The sequence below is a fragment of the Vipera ursinii genome, assembly GCF_947247035.1.
Source record: "Vipera ursinii genome assembly, chromosome: 4".
In the NCBI taxonomy this organism is placed as follows: Eukaryota; Metazoa; Chordata; class Lepidosauria; order Squamata; family Viperidae; genus Vipera; species Vipera ursinii.
The window spans coordinates 88,572,839-88,592,892 of NC_139514.1; the positions used below are offsets into that span (position 1 = coordinate 88,572,839).

The 20,054-nt window shown below is 36.2% G+C and overlaps 1 protein-coding gene across 2 annotated transcripts in view; it reads left to right on the forward strand.

The window, feature by feature from the left end:
* The window catches only part of NCK2 (NCK adaptor protein 2), an 80,064-nt gene that overhangs the window by 43,133 nt on the left and 16,877 nt on the right, over positions 1-20,054 (forward strand). For both annotated transcript variants that reach the window (XM_083363058.1, XM_083363057.1), the window contains one exon: positions 12,480-12,721. In XM_083363058.1, coding sequence (XP_083219184.1) covers positions 12,496-12,721 — 226 coding nt within the window. In that variant the 5' untranslated portion in view covers positions 12,480-12,495. The remainder of the gene's footprint in view (positions 1-12,479; positions 12,722-20,054) is intronic.

Genomic DNA, 20,054 nt, shown 5'->3' on the forward strand with positions numbered 1-20,054 from the left:
GTTCTTCTCCCCAGTGTTGGGTTGGAGTAGATGGTGGATCATGCATATTTGATTGCTTTTAAATGATTGCCTGAAATTTTTTTCTTTTTCTTTTTTCTTGTATTATATGGTTGTTTATACTATATACCACCCAGAGTCTTTGTAGAGTTGGATAGCCTTAAGCATTTATAAAATAAAAGTAAATAATTGAAAACAACACTGTTCTAAGTTTTATCTGTGATAATTGGAAATAGATTCCTTTTTATGCATTTTCAGTAACAGTTTGGATGTGGGGGGGAGCATTTGGAGACAATATATGCATACAATATTAGCATCCCTTATATCATATTTGTCTTCCTGGGATTGTATGGTTACTTTTGTGTGATTTATTTTCTTCCAATCAGATTTCAGTTTTAGAGAAACTTTGGTAATAAATAAATACCTGTAAATACAGCTGATAACAGGCCTGATAAAATGGCTTATCAAAATGAAAATGAGGACAACTCTCACTTGAGGTCAGCTTTTATGATTCACGTTGGTTTTGTCTTACAGTGTAATAGTACAAGTTAGTCTCTTTTTCAGAGATTAAACAACTGTACATATGCTTTTCTGGAAATAAATATGGCACTGGAAACATTTGAGTATCTATTTGTAAGCAATTTCGTAAGCAACAAGTTACTCAGATCAATATCAGCATGGAACATCTTTGTGCTTCTGCATTATACTCATTGATGCACCCGTAGGTGTGGTAAGACAAGTTTGATCCAAAATGTCATGACTTCTAAGCTAATTCATACAATATCTTACTAGCTTTTCCCCCCAGTTAATAACCTGTTTTGACTGCCTATCATAGTCCGTACTAATGGCTTTCAACTGAGAGTTTTCCTGTGTCATAACACATTTTAAAGAGTCAACTTCTAATATGCATATTGCAGATAACTTTTTGAATGCTTTGTTTAAGACGGGTTGCCCAGATGATAGCTTTGGATGCACTTAATAACGGTATCCCTTCATGCTGCAGCTATATTTTCCAGTCATACAAAAGCCTAAGTTTTTCTCTTCACGGTAACTGAAATTAATCTAAATGAAATGATAAAAAATCCATAGGTATGATTTTCCTGTGGCTAGAACACAATATTCATTTTTCAACTGTAGTGTATCAATTTTGTTCTAAAAATTTCCTTTGCGTATCTCAAATGGGAAAAAAATATCTAAAAATTGGAACAATTTATTTAGAAAGTATCACTATTTATTTGCTATTGTGCAAATGATTCCTTTATCTGAATGGGTTGTTTCATTGTTTGTATATTTGAAAATATGCTTCCAAAAATAAATATGGACTCTTTATCAGGCAAAACCAATCAGTGTGTGTGTGATTGGTGCAGGTGTTTTGAACCAGAATGGAACCTTCAATTCTGAAATTCCTAATACAGTATAGTTGGGTATTTATAGAGAAATAGTTGACTTTGAAGGAAAATAATAATAGAGTTGAATTAATTTTTATGTAGAGAAGCATGGCTACTTTGTTTTGAAATTACAGCATTTGAAATTTATTTAACTCTTATTGTACATGTAAAATAAAGATCCATTACAAAGTAGACAGTAAAAGTATAGCAAAAACATGGCTTCATACAGTAGCAAAATAATAGTTTTAGATAAGGGCTTGTTATTATAGTGAATAAAATCATATTAAGTATGGTTACCTATCAGGTAGAAAACTTACCAGTCTGTCCACCAGCAAGCAGAATACCCATGATAGAAACTATGCTCACTTTCTTATTTCTCATCTTACTTATGCTAGACTTGTGCCTTTTTTTTGAAATTTGGAATTATGCAGACTTTTAATCAGAACAATTTGTTAGGCTCATGCCGAAACATGAAGAAAGTTAGTTCACAATAGTAAATAGCAAAAAAAAAATGCTCACTTGAGATCGAAATCTTCCTTTTTCCAAATCACTTTGGAGCATTCGCAGTCCTATTTTGTATTTTAGGGTGGTGGTGTTAATAATGATAAAATGTTACATCACTTTGACTTCACTTATTCTTTTTTTTCTCTTAACATTCCTCTAAATGGCAATCTTCCTGTATGTCACAATTTTGAGTCATTGTCTTTAAAATCCCAAAAGGAATTAATAATGTGTGTGTGTATCAACACTAGTTGATACACTACTGTTATGCACATTATGGTATACAATTGTATAGAACTATAACATATTTTGTAGTTTTTTTCTCAATAAATGGTCTGAGATGAAGAACTTGTTTTTGACAGAGAGAAGTGCGAATCAGGTATTACATATCAGTCATGCAAGAAGAGAAAGGTATCCAAAAAGAGAAGCCACCTTCTGGTTGGTGATTCAATTATAAGGGATGCAAATTTAGGAAAGGATACAGAGGTTTCAAAAGAGGTTAGGTGTCTTCCAGGTGCTACTGCCAGCAGGGACAAGAAGCGTGTTTTTAAGATAGTCAAGAACGCCAGCAAGGACAGTGGAGTGCATACCATTGTACATCTTGGCACTAATGATCTGTCCCAAAAAGATGTACTCTCTGTGCAGAATGATTTCCAAAGCTTGGGGCAGGAACTCAGCAGAATAGGCTTACTTTTTCAGAGGTTTTACCAGTGTATAAGGAGCAAAATGGAAACGGCCAGCGTATAGCAGAATTCAGTATGTGGCTAAAGGAGTGGTGTAAAGGAGAAGGCTTTGGTTTTATTAGTCACAATGTCTGTAGCTGGTCCAACGAAAAAATGTACAAAAGAGATGGTTTGCATCCATCTAAGAAAGGGACTGAGTTACTTGGTAATAAATTCACAGATATTTCTGGAGGAATATTTAAACTAAATGGGGACAATGAGTTAATTGATACAGAACATCCCTGTCCCCGGCAATCTAAAAATTATATGGTTACCAGTGCATGTAACATAGATGTGTGTGTGGACAAGAATATCAGCCTTGCTCTCAAGCAAAATCAAGCTTAACAGCGAGTGCCACACAAAGTGCACTAGCCAAACAGATGGTAAGAAAATAGGGGAACTCAAGTACCACACAAGTTAAGTAGAAAGTAAACACAGGGTCAGTCATAACAGACTCAATTGTCTATACACCAATGCACACTATGAACAATAAGCAGGGTGAACTTAGAAATTCAGGTAAATGAGGGCAGAAATGATATTGTTGCCTTTATGGAAACATGGTGGGATGAAACCCACAAATAGAACACACTGTTAGAGGGATTTAAATTATTTAAAAGAAACAGACCAAACAAAAGAGTAGGTGGACTTGCTCTCTATATAAGAAATAACTATATCTCTACAGAAATAGAGCACAACAATGATGAAAACTCTTTTGAATGCATTTGAGTCAATATAAAAGGCGGAGAGGGAATGACATTGCCATAGGTGTATATAAGCCACCCAACCCAACAGAGGAAATAGATGAACTTTTTGCTAGTCAGCTAACTAAGGTATGTAGGTAGCACATCACAATAGTAATGGGGGACTTTTATTAACCTGACATCAACTGGGAGACAAACTCTGCAGCAAGTGGAAGATCAAACAGATTCCTGACAAACCTAGCAGACAACTTTGTCTCCCCAAAAGAAGAGAAGGGAACTAGGGAATTAGCCATATTGGATCTAATCCTCACTAACAGAGATGAAATGATAGAAGGTGTTTGAAGCCACAGGAACCTTGTGGGGAAGTGATCATGCAATATTGGAATTCAGGATTCTGGAAGCACAAGCAATAGAACACAGTCAAACTAGAGTCTTGGACTTTAAAAGAGCAAATTTCAATAAACTTAGAGAGAGCTTGGGAAGGATTCCATGGATGAGAATCCTAAAGGTGAAAACAACTCAAGAAGCTTGGGAAATTTTGAAAAGTGAGATAGTAAAAGCCCAGTCTAGTACAATACCAACAAAGAAGGAAAATAACAGCTCTCAAAAGAAACCAGCATGGCTGCATAAAGAATTCTCTGATAAATTGAAAGATAAAAAGGACAAGTATAAAAAGTGGAAAGAGGGGCACATAACTAAGGCAGCATATTAGCAAATAGCCCGTGCCTGCAAGTGAGGAAAGCTAAGGCTCAAAATAAACTAAGGCTTGTGACCAAAGTCAAAAATAACAAAAAAAAAAGCTTCTTTCAACATGTAAAAAACAAGAAAAAAGTTAAGGAAATGATTGGTCCATTAGTGGGTGAAAGTGGCAAAAAGGTGACAAGCAACAGGGAGAAAGGAGAACTATTTAATTCGTTTTTTGCATCTGTCTTTACACAAAGGGAAAAAACATACCAACCTATCAAAAATAGTGCCATAATAGAAACACAAGTTAAGATAGACAAGAAAATGGTAAGTGAGTACCTGTCCAGCCTAGAGGAGTTCAAATCACCAGAACCAGATGGATTACATCCCAAGGTTCTGAAGGAACTGGCAAATGTAATCTCAGAACCACTGAACTATATTTTTCAAAGATCCTGGAGCACTGGGGAACTACCAGAGGACTGGAAAAGAGCTGATGTAGTTCCCATCTTCAAAAAAGAAAAAAAAAATGGAGACTTCCGGTGGCGGCGCGGCACCGGAGACAGCCTTTTCGGGCTGCCCGCGGCTCAGCTGTGTTTTCACCCGAAACAGCGCCGATCAGCTGTTCGGGTGGATTGGAAGCCCCCTCCTCGGGAGAAGAGGAGGGGGTGAGGCCCCAGGTAGGGGTTGAGTTCTCCGGGGCCGCCTGAGCTTAAAGCTTGGACGGCTGAAGGATTGAACTCCCCCGTAGCCTGGGTTGCTCCCAGCTGTTCAGCGTCTCTGCTCCGGGATTTTTGGAGCGGAGCCAGGCGTTTGCGACCACCCCTGCCAGAAGGAAAGACCATGGAATAAAAGGAGCAGGCAGAGCGGTACAGGAGGATAAGGTGAAGAGGACTTTTATTTTTACTCTCTAGCTTAATGGACTTTATAAACTTAAAGTGAAAGTGCGCAACAAGTGAAAGTAAAAAGATGGCGGCTAAACCTCCCTCAAAAACTCTTCGGAGTGCTGGAACTTCCCCGGTGCAACAGACATCGTTGCAAGCTTTGCTTCCTCCTGCTGCATTGACATCGAAGGATTTACAAGATGCTCTTGAAAAACAAGCCCAGGTAATTTTGGAATCACTGGGTGATAAATTGGCAAAGGTGGAGGAGAAATTGGAGAAATTGGAGGAGAGAATAGAAGAGAGGATGGAAGAGAAGTTCAGTGCGATGAGGGTAGACATTTTGTCTACAGTGCATAGTGTGGCTGAATGTGTGCAAGATCTGGATGAAAAAGTGGAAGACCTGACTCAAAAGAATGCCATATTAGAAGTAAAGGTACTGGAGAATGAAGATTTAAGAGACAAAATGGACAGAGAACTGAGTCTTGTTCAATATCATCAGATGCAGTATGCTGTTAGAATCAGAGGCTTAAAAGAAAATATTAAGGAAGACCTAAAGCAGCTGATTTCTGAGGCTCTGGAAGCAGTATTGGGTCAGCCAGCATCTGAAATAAAGGGATGCATGGATAAAGTGTTTCGTGTAAATTCATGGATTGCTAGACAGAGAAAGCTACCTAGAGATGTGGTGGTTTATTTTGCAAAGAGGGAAACTAGAGATGAAGTTATTCAAGCTGCCTATGATACTAAAGTTGTGATTGCTGACCAAGAAGTTTTGGTTTTAAAAGAAATTCCTCCAAAGATTTTAAGGAGAAGGAAGGACTTTGCATTTCTTGTGCAGGAACTCAAACAACGTGATATAAGGTTCAGATGGGAGATTCCAGTTGGATTGGTGGTGATGCATGAAGGCAAAAGATACCGTCTGGTTACTGTGACACAGGCGCGTGATTTTTACAATAATGTTTTAAAAGCAACCCCACTATCACTTCTGGAAGCTGCAAAGGGATCTGGAGAAGGAAAACCTCAAGAGGTTGAAGCTGGACAGACAGAGGAGAATGGTGCTGGAGGGGATCAAGCTATAACTTCCTTGGCTGATCCTGGAGAGCAGAGGGTGACGCGTGCCGCTTTAAAATGAGCAAAAATAAAAAATAAAAGAACAAGATCAGCAGAAGTTTATGGAACTTTCAAAACGTACTTACAGCCAAGCAGTGGGAGGAGCACGGCCCAAAGGAGATAGTGGGCCTATTAAAGATGTGCTCCAACAGCTTTGGGATGACATGCATGGCGACTAAATTTTTAACTTGGAACGTTAATGGACTAAATTCACCACAGAAGAGGAAGAGAGTTTTTCAATATTTAAAACAATTCAAGATAGATGTTATATGTTTGCAAGAAACGCATATTAGGGTTATGGACCAAAAGTATTTATCGAACTCAAGGTTGGGCACGCAATTTGTTGCTTCTGCAATGAATAAGAAAAATGGAGTGGTTGTTTATGTTAAAAGTGCTTTAACAGAGGACTTAATTGAAGCAGATAAGCATGGAAGATACATTATGATAGAGTTGCTGTTAGAAGGTAAAAAGACGCTTTTAGTTGGATTATATGCTCCTAATCAACAACAAGCTGATTTTTTTAGTTTACTTCACACAAAGCTTACTCAGTTGGATTATAAATCGTTTATTTTTATGGGGGACTGGAATGGTGTTTTGGATGTACAGATGGACAAGGCTGGTTCTTTTAAGCGCGTTCCAAGTCATGCTAGACTGCCTAAATCCTTTTTTGAAATGAAGGATGATTTGGAACTGCGAGATATTTGGCGTGATATACATTTGCATGAAAAGGATTATACTTTTTTTTCTGACAGACATCAATCTTTTTCCAGGATCGATTTTATTTTGCTGACTAATGACTTTTTTCTAGGATTAAGAAGGTGAAGATATGTGCAAGAACTATTTCTGATCACAGCCCAGTTTGGCTAGAGATTAATAAGGAGAATAGAGATAGGCGCTCGTGGCGCGTAAATGAGAATTTGTTTAGAAATCAGAGAAATGTGGAAGAATGTAAACATCGGATGAAGGATTTTTTTGAAATTAATATGAATAAGGATACTTCTATGGACATGGTTTGGGATGCTAGCAAGGCCTATTTGAGAGGGGTGTTGATATATATGAATAATAAACACAGACGTACTTTGGAAGCCAGGAGGAAAGAATTGGAGAATGAAATTAAGGAAAAAGAAAAGGCTTTGATTTTGAATCCAGCGGATGTGAAGACTAAGGAGGTTATTAAGCTATTAAAAGGACAATTTGATAAATTAATGGCTGACCAAGTGGCAACCAATTTGCGGTTTGCCAGGCACAACACCTTTTGCAATGCTAATAAGCCAGGTAGATGGCTAGCTTATAGACTGAGGAAAAAGCAAAGGGCTTCTAATATAGATAAAATTGAGCATAAGGGAAGGGTTGTGTTTCAACAGGATCTTATTAAGGAAGCTTTTGTGGATTTTTATTCTAAATTATATGCTAAGGAGAAGATTAATGAAAAAGATATTGATGTATATTTGGAGAATGCTAGCATCCCGGTCCTTACGCAAGTACAAAAAGACGGGATTAACCAATTGATAACAGAAGAAGAAATTCTTATAGCAATTAAGGAATTGAAGGTGGATAAAGCGCCAGGTATGGATGGTTTGACTGCGGCTTATTACAAAAATTTACAATTAGAGATGATAAAACCGTTAAAGGAACTGTTCCAGAAAATTCAGAAGGGGGGAAAGGTGCCTCCGTCTTGGACAACTGCTTTTATTTCTTTGATTCCGAAGGAAGACCAAGATGCTACTCAAGTTAAAAATTACAGACCGATATCACTTTTAAATACAGACTATAAGATATTTGCTAAGGTGTTGGCTAATAGACTGATGAGGGTTCTGCAACAGGTGACTCATGGGGACGAAACGGGGTTTATTAGTGGTAGGCAAATGAAAAATAATGTGAGGCATATAGTTGATGTGTTAGAGTTTTTGGAGAGGAACAACCAGATCCCTGTGGCGCTAATCTTTTTAGATGCTGAAAAAGCTTTTGATCAATTGAATTGGCAATTTTTGATGAAAGTTCTAGATAAAATGAATTTTGGGGAAAAATTTTTGCAACCGATTAGGGCATTATATCAAAAACAAACTGCCCGAATTATAGTTAATAATAGCCTGACAGAAGCATGTAATATTGAGAAGGGCACAAGGCAAGGGTGTCCGTTATCGCCCTTGTTATTTGTGTTAACATTGGAGATATTATTGGTTAAAATACGGAATTCGGAAAAAATTAAGGGTATACAAATTAGAGATCAGGATTATAGATTGAGAGCGTTCGCAGATGACCTGGTTGTTACAGTGACCCAGCCGGAGAACTCTGTTGTGGACCTGATGGAGATAATAATGCAATATGGGAAGGTTTCTGGATTTAAAGTTAATATACAAAAAACTAAAATTCTGGCCAAAAATATGACAGCTTCGCAAAAGGCTCTCTTAGAAGGATTAACTGGATTCGAGATTGTTAAAAGGGTAAAATATTTGGGGGTGCTTCTGTCGCCCTCTAATACAAAGTTATATAAAAACAACTATGAAAAATTATAGGGGAAAATTCAAAAAGAAATGGAGAGTTGGGAAAAATTGCAACTGTCTTTGTTGGGGCGAATCACAGCAATGAAAATGAATGTTCTGCCTAAATTTTTATTTTTATTTCAAATGATACCGATTCTTAAGAAAGATTCTAATCTGGAGGAATGGCAGAAAATCCATTCTTCTTAAAAATCTGGAAGTTTTTAAGAAGAGACTGGATAGCCATTTGTCTGAAATGTTATACGGTTTTCTGCCTGAGCAGGGGGTTGGACTAGATGACCTCCAAGGTACCTTCCAACTACTTCTTCTTCTTCTTCTTCTTCTTCTTCTTCTTCTTCTTCTTCTTCTTCTTCTTCTTCTTCTTCTTCTTCTTCTTCTTCTACTTCTTCTTCTTCTTCTTCTTCTTCTTCTTATTCTTCTTATTCTTCTTCTTCTTCTTCTTATTATTATTATTATTAAAGTTTTATTCATAAAACATGAAACTCAGTCAACTGAACACTCAAATTGACTGGCAGTAATGGTTGACACGGGATGCTGCCAGTATCCTAGGTATCAACCAGGTGTCTCCTTAAAATATAAGATGTTCCGAGTAGCGTGGTTTTTTGTAGCTTTGCTGGAGTTATTGCAAGGTTAGGGGTTGTTGTTGTTGTTATTATTATTATTATTCATCACACAGTCAGCCAGATGTTCAGACTGGATTTGGCATTTTTGTCTACCCATCGAGTCCTTATCAAGGACCTGGGATAGGCAGATGTGGATGTTTGATGGTATTATAGATATCGTTCCGGGATGGAAGCAGTTCCTAGTAAGGCCGCCTTTTGCAGTTGACTAATGGCGAATTTGTCAATGTCAGTGGTGTTCAAGTGGTGCTTCAGTTGTTTTGGGATTGCACCTGAGGCGCCTATTACTATTGGTACTACGCTTGCTTGCCTTTGCCATTATTATTATTATTATTATTATTATTATTATTATTATTATTATTATTATTATTATTATTATTATTATTATTGGTGAAAGCTAACTGGATTATTAAAATTCATAGCAAACTACTTGCTTTATGGTAGATATACTTTAAGACTGAATAGGAAAATTCAGTGTAATAAAGAATTGGGAGTTCTGCATGTTCAGTGGCAATTATATGTTCCTTCTCAGAACATATTGGCAAAAATCTTACCCTGGCTTTCTTGATCAAGTGTGCTATTTTTAAATTTTACGTATCGTTTTAAAAGAAAAGTACTATGATAATAACCATGTAATAACATGACAAAGGATTTAATTTGAGCAGCAGTGCAAGTGGCATGCAAGAGAGAATACTGAATACAAAAGATTTTATTACATATACTTATATCCATGGCTATTATTACAGAAATTCACTAAAACTTACATTCTGTTGTAGTGGTTGTTTTTTGCATTCTTACTGATTTTTTTTCATTTTATATCCTATTGTGTCATATAATCTTCACATAGCTTACTTTCTGCTGTGTTCTTTCCCTTACACCCATCCTCCTTGTTATTAAACTATTTTCAACCGTTTCTGTTGGCACTGAACTGATTAACAAAAATTGTGAGAAATAGTTTAACTTAGATTGATAATCATAAATATTTTCACAGAAAGAAAAATGGCTTAGAGATTACAGAGCTCCTTTGCTGAGGAAAAAAATTAAAATGTTGACAAACAACATATTTATCAACAACTGTTGCTAAAAATCAGGTCTAGTTTTCTCACTTTAGTATTATAAATTTTTTATCTGACCACCATATCCAGAAAGTCCAGTTTTTGATATTTTACTAGATTCCAGATATGTGCAAATCACATAGGCATATTTAACATGCAGTCATTGAAGCCAAACCAAAATGTGATACTAATAAGACTAAACTGAACTGTATGAACTGATGTTCTTTCTAACCTCTAAGATACAGCTCCAATATCAAGAAAGCTAATTTCACATTGGTTAAAAATTGACCTCTCCAATATCAAGAAAGCTAATTTCCCATTGGTTAAAAATTGACCTCTCTTGTTTTATCATGAAAAGACATTTCAGTTCATTATTCCAGAGACTGCATACATAACTAATATCAGCTTTCTTCAGCTTCTTATAAATAGGGACAATAGCTCAGGAAGCAGTTATAAAAGAAATAGGAAATGCCCATGTAACTACTGAAAAAATACATTGAAGTAAATCACACGTTTTTAATTCTTCTTAATGGCTTCCTTGCAGTGAAGTAATTATGAGATATCCAGTTTGCAAAAACAAAAACCCCCACCACCAGATTTAAATGCTATTTTTATGCTGGGATTATCCCATAGTGTAAGTGTTTATAGGTACATGTATCAAAATCAGTTCTGCAATAATGCACTTTTCGCTAGATTGGGAAAAGCTGTCTGTAATGAAAGTAGTTGTTAAAAAATCTCGATACCCACTTTATCAAGAAAAATGATTTATAATTAGATCATAGAGTGGAATCTTTGCCCGCCATAAGAATAGTTGTCACCAGCTGCCTGCAATTAGTGCAGGTTCGCGTCCCACCAGGCTCAAGGTTGACTCAGCCTTCCATCCTTCCGAGGTAGGTAAAATGAGGACCCAGATTGTTGGGGGCAATTAAGCTGACTTTGTAATAATGCCGCTTGCGGGGGTGGGGTGTGAAAGCCCTAATAAGCAGGCATATACATAGAATGAAGGCTACTGCTAAGCTTGTAAGCCGCCCTGAGTCTTCGGAGAAGGGCGGGATATAAATGGAATAAAAATAAATAAAATAAAATATTAATTCATTAAAGCTGACAGACAATTTTGTGTGTGTGTGTGTGTGTGTGTGTGTGTGTGTGTGTGGAAAACCAGCAATACCCTTTTTAAACTAGACTGGAAAAGGCAAGAAGACAACTTCCTCAATTTCATAGCTCTAATTGCAGAAACATTTTTTTGGAGCAAAAGAAGTAGAGCAGCATTAATAAATTGGTCCTATGTTGAATATGGCATTCTCACTTTAAAAGGAAATGAATTGTTTGTTTTTGACAAAGAATTATTAATCACGTAGTTAATAAAAAATGAAATGTTGATTAATAAATTTGGAACTTATACATATTCCAATTTATATTCCACAAGGATTTGTCAGGGGCAAACAATCAGACCCAAAGGTGAAGAGTATAAACTGACTACTTTTATTGTTTTGTTTATTGCTTATTTCACAGGAATCTTCCCAGCCTGGCAGTTTGCCCCATTATCTAGTTGCCTGAACTTGATAAGATTCATTGGCATTGAAAGGTCAGACCTTGCCTTGTTGTATCTACTAATAATTCCAGACTAATCCTCCACTTGACCCATTCTCCTGATTGGGATAGTCTCTCTCCAGACAAGATTTCACAGTATTGCTGTGCTTAATTTGCCATATCAGCTTCCAGGTTATAAAGTAGCTAATTTTCAGAAATATGAACTGAGTAAGTTTTATGTGAAATTAATAGTGCTTGTGTTCTGTGGTCAAGTGAGTGCAATGGGAGGGATATGAAGAAGGTTAAATAAAAGAAACAGTGATAATGAAGTTGCCTAGGAAAATCTATAGCACAAAGATATTAACCTGTATTCATTAAGGGGAATTGTGTTTCTGTTTAATGGGAAAATATTCATGCAGAAAAACCTGCACGTCATTCATTAGAATTAAAAGTTCATGGACTGTGAGGACTGAACTCTTTTTCATTAGAATTATTGTGCTATTAGCATATTGTGCTAAGCTTAGCATAGTCTATGAGCCAGTTTGTCATGAAGTTGAATAAAAAAGTCATATCACTCTGTTGTGGTTTTAAGGCCCTCGGTTTCTTCTGTTCTTTTCACTAATCATCGAGGCAGAGAATACATTTCAGTGAAGTTGTATTTTACGCATGATAATGGTTACTGAATGGTGTATAGTCTTAAAAATATTTTCTAGCATTTTTCAGGCCTTAAGGTTTGAATGAATGGTGAAGGAACTCATGAATGTTTCAATGCATCTATTTGTTTTATGACAGAGAGACTCCATGAAAGATGACAGAAGAAGTTATTGTTATAGCGAAGTGGGATTATACTGCCCAACAGGACCAAGAACTTGACATAAAAAAGAATGAACGCCTCTGGCTGCTGGATGATTCCAAGACATGGTGGAGAGTAAGAAATGCAGCCAACAAAACAGGATATGTGCCATCAAATTATGTGGAGAGAAAGAACAGCTTGAAGAAAGGCTCCTTGGTTAAAAATCTGAAAGACACATTGGGTAAGTCCTTATCTAAAACCTGAGTTAATTTTACAAAAGTTGTATACAAATGTCTAGCTGGAGTGTCATATTAAGGATTTGTTTTATTAAAGAAGTATAGGTATAGTTTCTGTTAATTCAGAAGATAGATAGAAGATGATTTTCATTTGCAAATAGTTTTTTTTTGTAAAGAGAAAACAAAACTCTTTTTTATTCTTTCCTAATGGGAAGTAATTATTGCCTCACTGAAAGAAAATCAGAAATTGGGGCTTTTGCTTTTAAATGTATTCTAAGATTCTCTGTTATGAAGGTATCAGTGTTCTGTATGCTTTTTATTTTATTTATCTATTTACCCTGACATTTGTAAGCTGCCTTCTCCATGGATTAATTATATTTGAAACTCAAGATAGTCATCTAACCTTTATTACTTTGAGTTGGTGTCTCTGGTTCACTGCCCTTCTGCCCCAATGGCTTGTGGAAATGCAGTCTCAATATATTTGCTGGGGAGGGGGGTATCCTAATCTTGGGTTGAACAGGACGCTTCTAATGGAGTAGGCTTATTTCTAAGAACCTATTTCTAAGTTCTTCCCATTTAACATCTTGAATGGAAGGATTCTTGTCTAGGACAAAGTGAGCAATTAGATTCTACCTGGATGAGATGGTTCTGAAGGTAATAAAGTAACAAGCCATAAAAAGATTTCAGCACTATTGGTAATTGGATCTGGGAGCCAACAGGCAAACCAATGCTGCTCTTGCAATATGGTATTCTGCTACATTGATTGTGACTGATCAGCAAATAGGCAGTTCCATTTTGAACCAGATATATGAGTAATTTGCCAGACTCCAAAGGGCTAGAAAAGAGTGCAGTTAGTCCCCAGTCATGCATTCCTTAGGAATGGGGATTGTGATCAAGTAATGTTTTATGTAGTATTCTTTACAATGCCTATATATTGTTAGTTGGAAAAAACTGGGATAATCTTATAACTTAAATTAAGTATAAGACTAAATATAACACCTAAATAAGTAACATTGTATTGTTAATAAAACATTATTTCTTCCATCTAGTATCTCATGCTGTTTTCTGACATCATTTGTCTTTGTTTTCATATGTCCTACTTCACATAATTGGCTCTTATTGATAGAATGAAATAACAGACAGAGGAATACAAGAGTAATTGTTTTAAGAATAATTAATCCATACCACAGAAAAGAAACAACAAGGGTTAGTTTCTGACTTTCCAGAGCCTAATTTTACTAAAGGCCTACATAGTCTACTATATACAGCATATTTGATCAGCTCTCGTCCAGCTTTAATGCTTCAAATTTGGCTCTGGAGCTTATGTAGCAGGTTATATCTTATTGGGGTATCAACCCTAAAACCCTGTACTACATTTAACCTACCTTCCTTCTTCCCTCCCCCTCCCTCCCTCTCTCTTATTTTGTTGGCCACCCATCTTACCACAGGCTAACTCTTATCTAAACAATCAATATGGCCAGTTATCTCACTGCTGTGATTCTAGGTGACATACAGAACATTAAAAACACAACCCAGTTGTTTAAAATAGACAGCCAAGACTGTCAACAGAACACCTACTTAACATCTAAAACATTCGGAATTTACAATCAGTAAAAACAACCAAATGAGACAATTAATGGAGTTTGCTTAATATCCTGGCCCAAATGCTGTGTGGAACACCTATGTCTTTAAACTTTGAGAAAGATCACTATGTTTGGAGCCATCCAGATCTTTGGGGGAATGTTATTATTACACCTGGTCAGGAGCAGAGAAGGCACAACATAAGATGACATGTTTAATAGAGAGGACCTGGAGCATGCCCACTCAGTTCTGATGAGGTGAATAGAAACAATTGCTACGTTCTTAGTCTTTTTTTTATTGAAAAGTTTTACAGTACATTTTAACTTTAACAATCCCCCCTCCCCCCACCCCTACCTAACCCTCCCTATCCCTCCCACCCATTCCCCCCTCCCACAGGGTATAAAAACAAAAAACAATCATAAGCATCCATATGCTAACAACAATAAACTATTAATTCTATCACCCTCTAGCTCATATAAAATGATTACAAACAATATTAATATTACATATAAAAAGAAAAGAAAACAGAAAAGGAAACCTACTCAAATGCTAAATGAAATTTGTTCTGGATATAATCAATCCACTTTTTCCACTCCATAATATAACGTTCTTGCGAATGATCTTTCAGGTAAGCCGAAATCTTTGCCATTTCCGCCAGGTCAGAAACTTTTAGAGTCCATTCTTCTATAGTCGGCAGTTCCTCCTTTTTCCAATATTGACCTATTAAAAGTCTTGCTGCTGTGATTAAGTTCAGCATCAACTTAACGTCCACAACAGTAGCATCTGTAATTATGCCCAACAAAAACAATTGCGGACAAAACTTTATCCTTTGCTTAAAGATCTTCTGCATATTCCACCAAATTTTTATCCAAAAAGCCTTAACCTTTTTGCAGGTCCACCATATATGAAAATACGTTGCATCTTCGCTACCACACCTCCAACATTTAGGCTGATAATTCGGATACATACTTGCAAGCTTTTTAGGGTCTAAATGCCATCTATAAAACATTTTATAAAAGTTCTCTCTTAGGTTTTGGGCTTGCGTGAATTTTATGTTCCTCACCCAGATCTTTTCCCACGTGTCCATTGTAATAACTTCTTGAATATTCTGAGCCCATTTTATCATACAACTACGTTCTTAGTCTTATACTTAACTATTAATCTTATGTAGAGTTAAATCAATAAGGATTGTGGCTATCTGAAGCTCAATGCTCAAACTCTTTCTATAGTGGTTGAGTGGCCTAATGTTAATATTGTTCTGTGGTAACAGTTTGTAATCATTCTGTGAAGACAAAGGTAGATATCCATTTTTGTAAGGCAAAGCAAAGGATTAATAGTAACTGATATAGTTCCCTCTTTATCACTTGCAAGAGTGAAACAGTTTAGTTTTGTCTATAACAGACATGTCAAACACAAGGCCCAGGGGCCAGATCCGGCCCGCGAAGTGGTTTCATGTGGCCCGCGAAGCCATCCTGGAAACAGTGAGGGAACGGCCCCCACTGCCTTGGCCCTGGCCCAGAGACCATCCTTCTGCCAGAGACCCTCAGATCTGTCCCACTCCTGCCCAGGCCCCCATAGGTACCCTTGATGCAAACGATGTAGAGCTGGCCATGCCCACCCAGTAAGCCATACACACTCTAGCCACACCCACCCAGTAGGCCATGCCCACCCTGGCCATACCCACCTGGCCCCCTGAGGGCAACCACAATGCTGATGCGGCCCTCAATGAAATTGAATTTGCACCCCTGGTCTATAAAAATGGCCTAGCCATGGAATAGGATTCTTGACTGTTTCAAAATGCTCATCAACAAGTTATTAGAATATGGTGAAAACATAAGTGTAGATATACAGACAAATGTGAATTTGCGTTAAACTAAAGATTTGCTCATAATTTGTTTAAAATATCCTACAGATTCAAGGTTTTAGAGTACACAGATAACTCAGTATTTTAGGACTGTCAGTAAGATCTCAGACATTATGATAATATGAATGATTTTATATTTTCGCTATTTAAATACGCTTCAAAAGTTAAACATGAAAATTAAGCCCCTTCTTTCCTTATTATTTTATTACTAATTATCAGTAATATGATGCCTTTGACAATAAAATTATGCCTTTGCCAAAGACAACATGTGGATTATCATGTTAAAGGACTGCAATTTCCATGCTTTTTCTTTATTGTGTTAATTGTAAACCATTCAAAGCTTATTCACATCATGCTGAACACAGATTGTTGTTTATCATTAAAAAAACTGATTTAAATACATAAGTACAAATGAATTAAAAGCCATAGTTTCATACTGGTGTGAGGGTTGCCACTGAGTTGTGCTCATAACTTTAAAAAAAATTTAAAAATAAATTTTGTATAATTTGGGGCCAGAATTTTCCTTGATACTTGAGATATCAGATTAGAATCTGCTTTAAAACAGATATTTTAAAACTTAGTTTTTGGAGCCTCTGAATTGTAAAAACAAAAAAAAATCTAGACAAAGTCAGTGTGTTCATGAAGTGGCCAGTATTTTGTTTGCTTCACTTGAGTTAGAATACCAAAAATTCTATCTAGGTTCAGCTTTCAATTAACAATCATTAAGTGCCATGCCAATTTTTAAAGCATGAGAGCAAAAATGACAGTGCTTCTGTAAATTGCAAATAAAAGAAATCCCTTTTTTCTTTAGAAGTGTTTGGGCAAAACCTACTGGCCAAGGTTTTGCCAAAGAATAGACATAAATCTACAAAATAAAGTTATTATCAGATTTTGTTACTATATATTGCTGTAAAATCTTTGCTTTTAAAAAAAGAATAGCTCTTTTGTATATTTGAACTAATATAGCTTGATAATTGTTTTAATGCCTGATGTTACCAATGTCAATTGCATAAACAGTCTTGTCTTGCAGTTTTCCATTTGTTTGAAGTGAAAGACATTATATGAGTATTGAGTGTGGCTTGCTTTTTCTTTTTCCACTTAACTTCCTGTTTATTTTAAAAGCTTGATACAAACTGTCAGCTATGTCCTTTTCTGAGGAAATACAGCTTGTTAGCTGTATCAGTGCTTTACATTTTACCCCTCCCCATTTCATCACTGAAAGGAAATGAAACATTTGTTTAGGAACTGGCTTTGTCTGCCCGCCTTAATTTTATTATTTCTCTGAAACCTGCTTTAATGTCTTTAATTAAATAGCACCTTAGTCTTTTCCTGAAGGCTTTGGTTTACATATATTTGTATCTGGAATTAATGTGACTTTTGCAAATTAAAACAATTATCAGTTTTTCCCATCAGGGAATTAAATTTATATAAATTTTCATCCTTTGGCCATGCAATGTATGTCTCTGGAAGTTGAAATCTCAGTATGTCTGGACCTTCTTTAAGTTGAGGAAATGGGACTATAGTTGAGAGATTTTGCTGTAGCCCTAATATTTTTTACATCCGTTTCACTTTCATTCTTTGAATCTTATTCAGATATCTGGAAGTAGATATTATGTAGAATTCTTTTTTAACTCAGCTGATTTGACAAGTGTAAACCTCTTGCTGGATATTGGTGCTGAACTCAATCGTTGACTCACATAATATTACAGCTTTGAGCTATAATTTGATCTAATTGGGGTCAGTCTGGCAGTCAACCAAATAATCAGACTTATTCAGCAGATTCTTGATTTTTCCATTTCTTTTTTTTTTTTTTTTTGGACATCAAAAATTGACAGGGCACAAACAATATCTGCACAGTAAGGCTAAGATTCTAGATCCAGACATGGTGATCATATAGTTTAAAATAAAGCAAGATTTGTAAACCAGCACCAAATTGCAGCTTCAGTTACAGTGTCATTTGTTGCCAAAATTAATCATGATTTCTTTCTTAGCATAGACGCACATATAGTACAGATCCTTGAAACAAAAGCCAAATTATAGTTTATTAGCATTACATGCAAATTGTACCAGTAACTGATATGTCCAGTAATGATTTGCAGGTAAAGTTTTATTTCTAACTGGCTGCTCTCTCAAGGTGGCTGAAAGAGGCTAAAAGTGTTTGTCCTTTTACACGATTCTAGTATCTTTTAATGGAGCTTATTCATACATTAAGCTGGAAATCATAGGCATATGTACTGGTGTGAATATGTTCTTATGTTGTTTTCTACTCCCTCCCTAAAATGAAACCAAATGAAACACAAAAGCCTGGCAATGACTGCATATCAAATCATTTTGAAAATGAAATGATATTGGAACAATGTCTGCCTGCCACTGTAACAGAACTGGTTCACTTGAAATTTTAGATCTCCAAATAGTTAAATATGATTGTATTGTGTAAGTGCAAATGTCAAATATGTCCTTACCATACTTCTAGAAATGAAACAAAAACACCTCTTATTATTCATTCATTTGTGTATTTAAATTTATTGGCCTTCCTACTTCAGTGGGCTCGGCAGCATACAGAATTAGAAAAAAACGGAAATAGCACAAAACATTGAATTAAACAGAGAGCCCAGATTAAAATAATCTAATAGACAGCAAAAACAACAAAACAGGGGTCATTCTGGGGATAGTGGAAATGTTCCAATTAGAACTACAAAATGACAGAAATTAAGTATTCAGTCCTGCATCAAATGAGGAGAAGGTACAGGAAGAGTATTAGAAATTAATTTCTTGAGCTGAGTTGTTAACCCTGCAGCTAGTGATCGAAAATTAGGAAACCTATTTTAGCATGTTTTCATTTTAGCACTATTCATATAATAATATTAGTCATTAGCACTATATTAGATGTCAATGCTGCTAACATCGAATGTTATTGCTTGATGAGAGATGAAGAAGTAGCCATTTCATATGTTAAACTTGTGTATTGCTTTAAGAGATTGGATCAAGGTTGGGAGAGGGGAAGAGGAGGATTGTTCCTCAAGGCCATCTGAAATTAAAGAAGATAAGAGCTTGGTGGGTTTTCTAACGGAAGGGAAACTGATTCTTTAAATTAATTGGAGAATATGATTAATGACAAAATGAGAAAGGTGGAGAATTGTGTTTTAATATATTGTGCAAGGAGCGGAGATTTCAGCTTCCTTCTGGCAAGCATTTGCCTGTGTATTAGGCTAATAAAGGACTTTTAAGGTAAACAATGCCTCAGAGTCACTTGAAAAGCCCATATGTCGGAAACTTGACATTAAGCAGTAATAAATATGCCAGTTTGGTGTAGTGATTAAGGCGTTGATCTAAAAACCAGGAGATCATGAGTTTTAGTTCTGCCTTTGTCCAAGAGCCAGCTTGGTGAACTTAGAAAGCAGTAGGCAAAGGCAAACACCACTTCTGTAATATTGCCAAAAAGACTGCAGGAACTTGTCCTGGCAGTCTCCCAGAATCAAGAATAACCTGAAATTTCACACATGTACAAATTTTCCTTCCTTCCTTCCTTCCTTCCTTCCTTCCTTCCTTCCTTCCTTCCTCCCTCCCTCCCTCCCTCCCTCCCTCCCTCCCTCCCTCCCTCCCTCATACCACATCAGGGAGAAGCAACATATAATTTGTTAAAATAAATGTACATTTTTATTCAGATTTAGGATTGCTTGAGTAGTATGTATTTTAAAAATGATTCCTAACATGCAAACATTAGATAGATAGATAGATAGATAGATAGATAGATAGATAGATAGATAGATAGATAGATAGATAAAATTTTCAGTGTTCAATTAAACTGAGTAATGACACCTGTAAAAACCTATGGCTAACATCAAAAATAGCGTATTTTAAAAGTTTTTGGAAACTTAATATTCAGATAGATT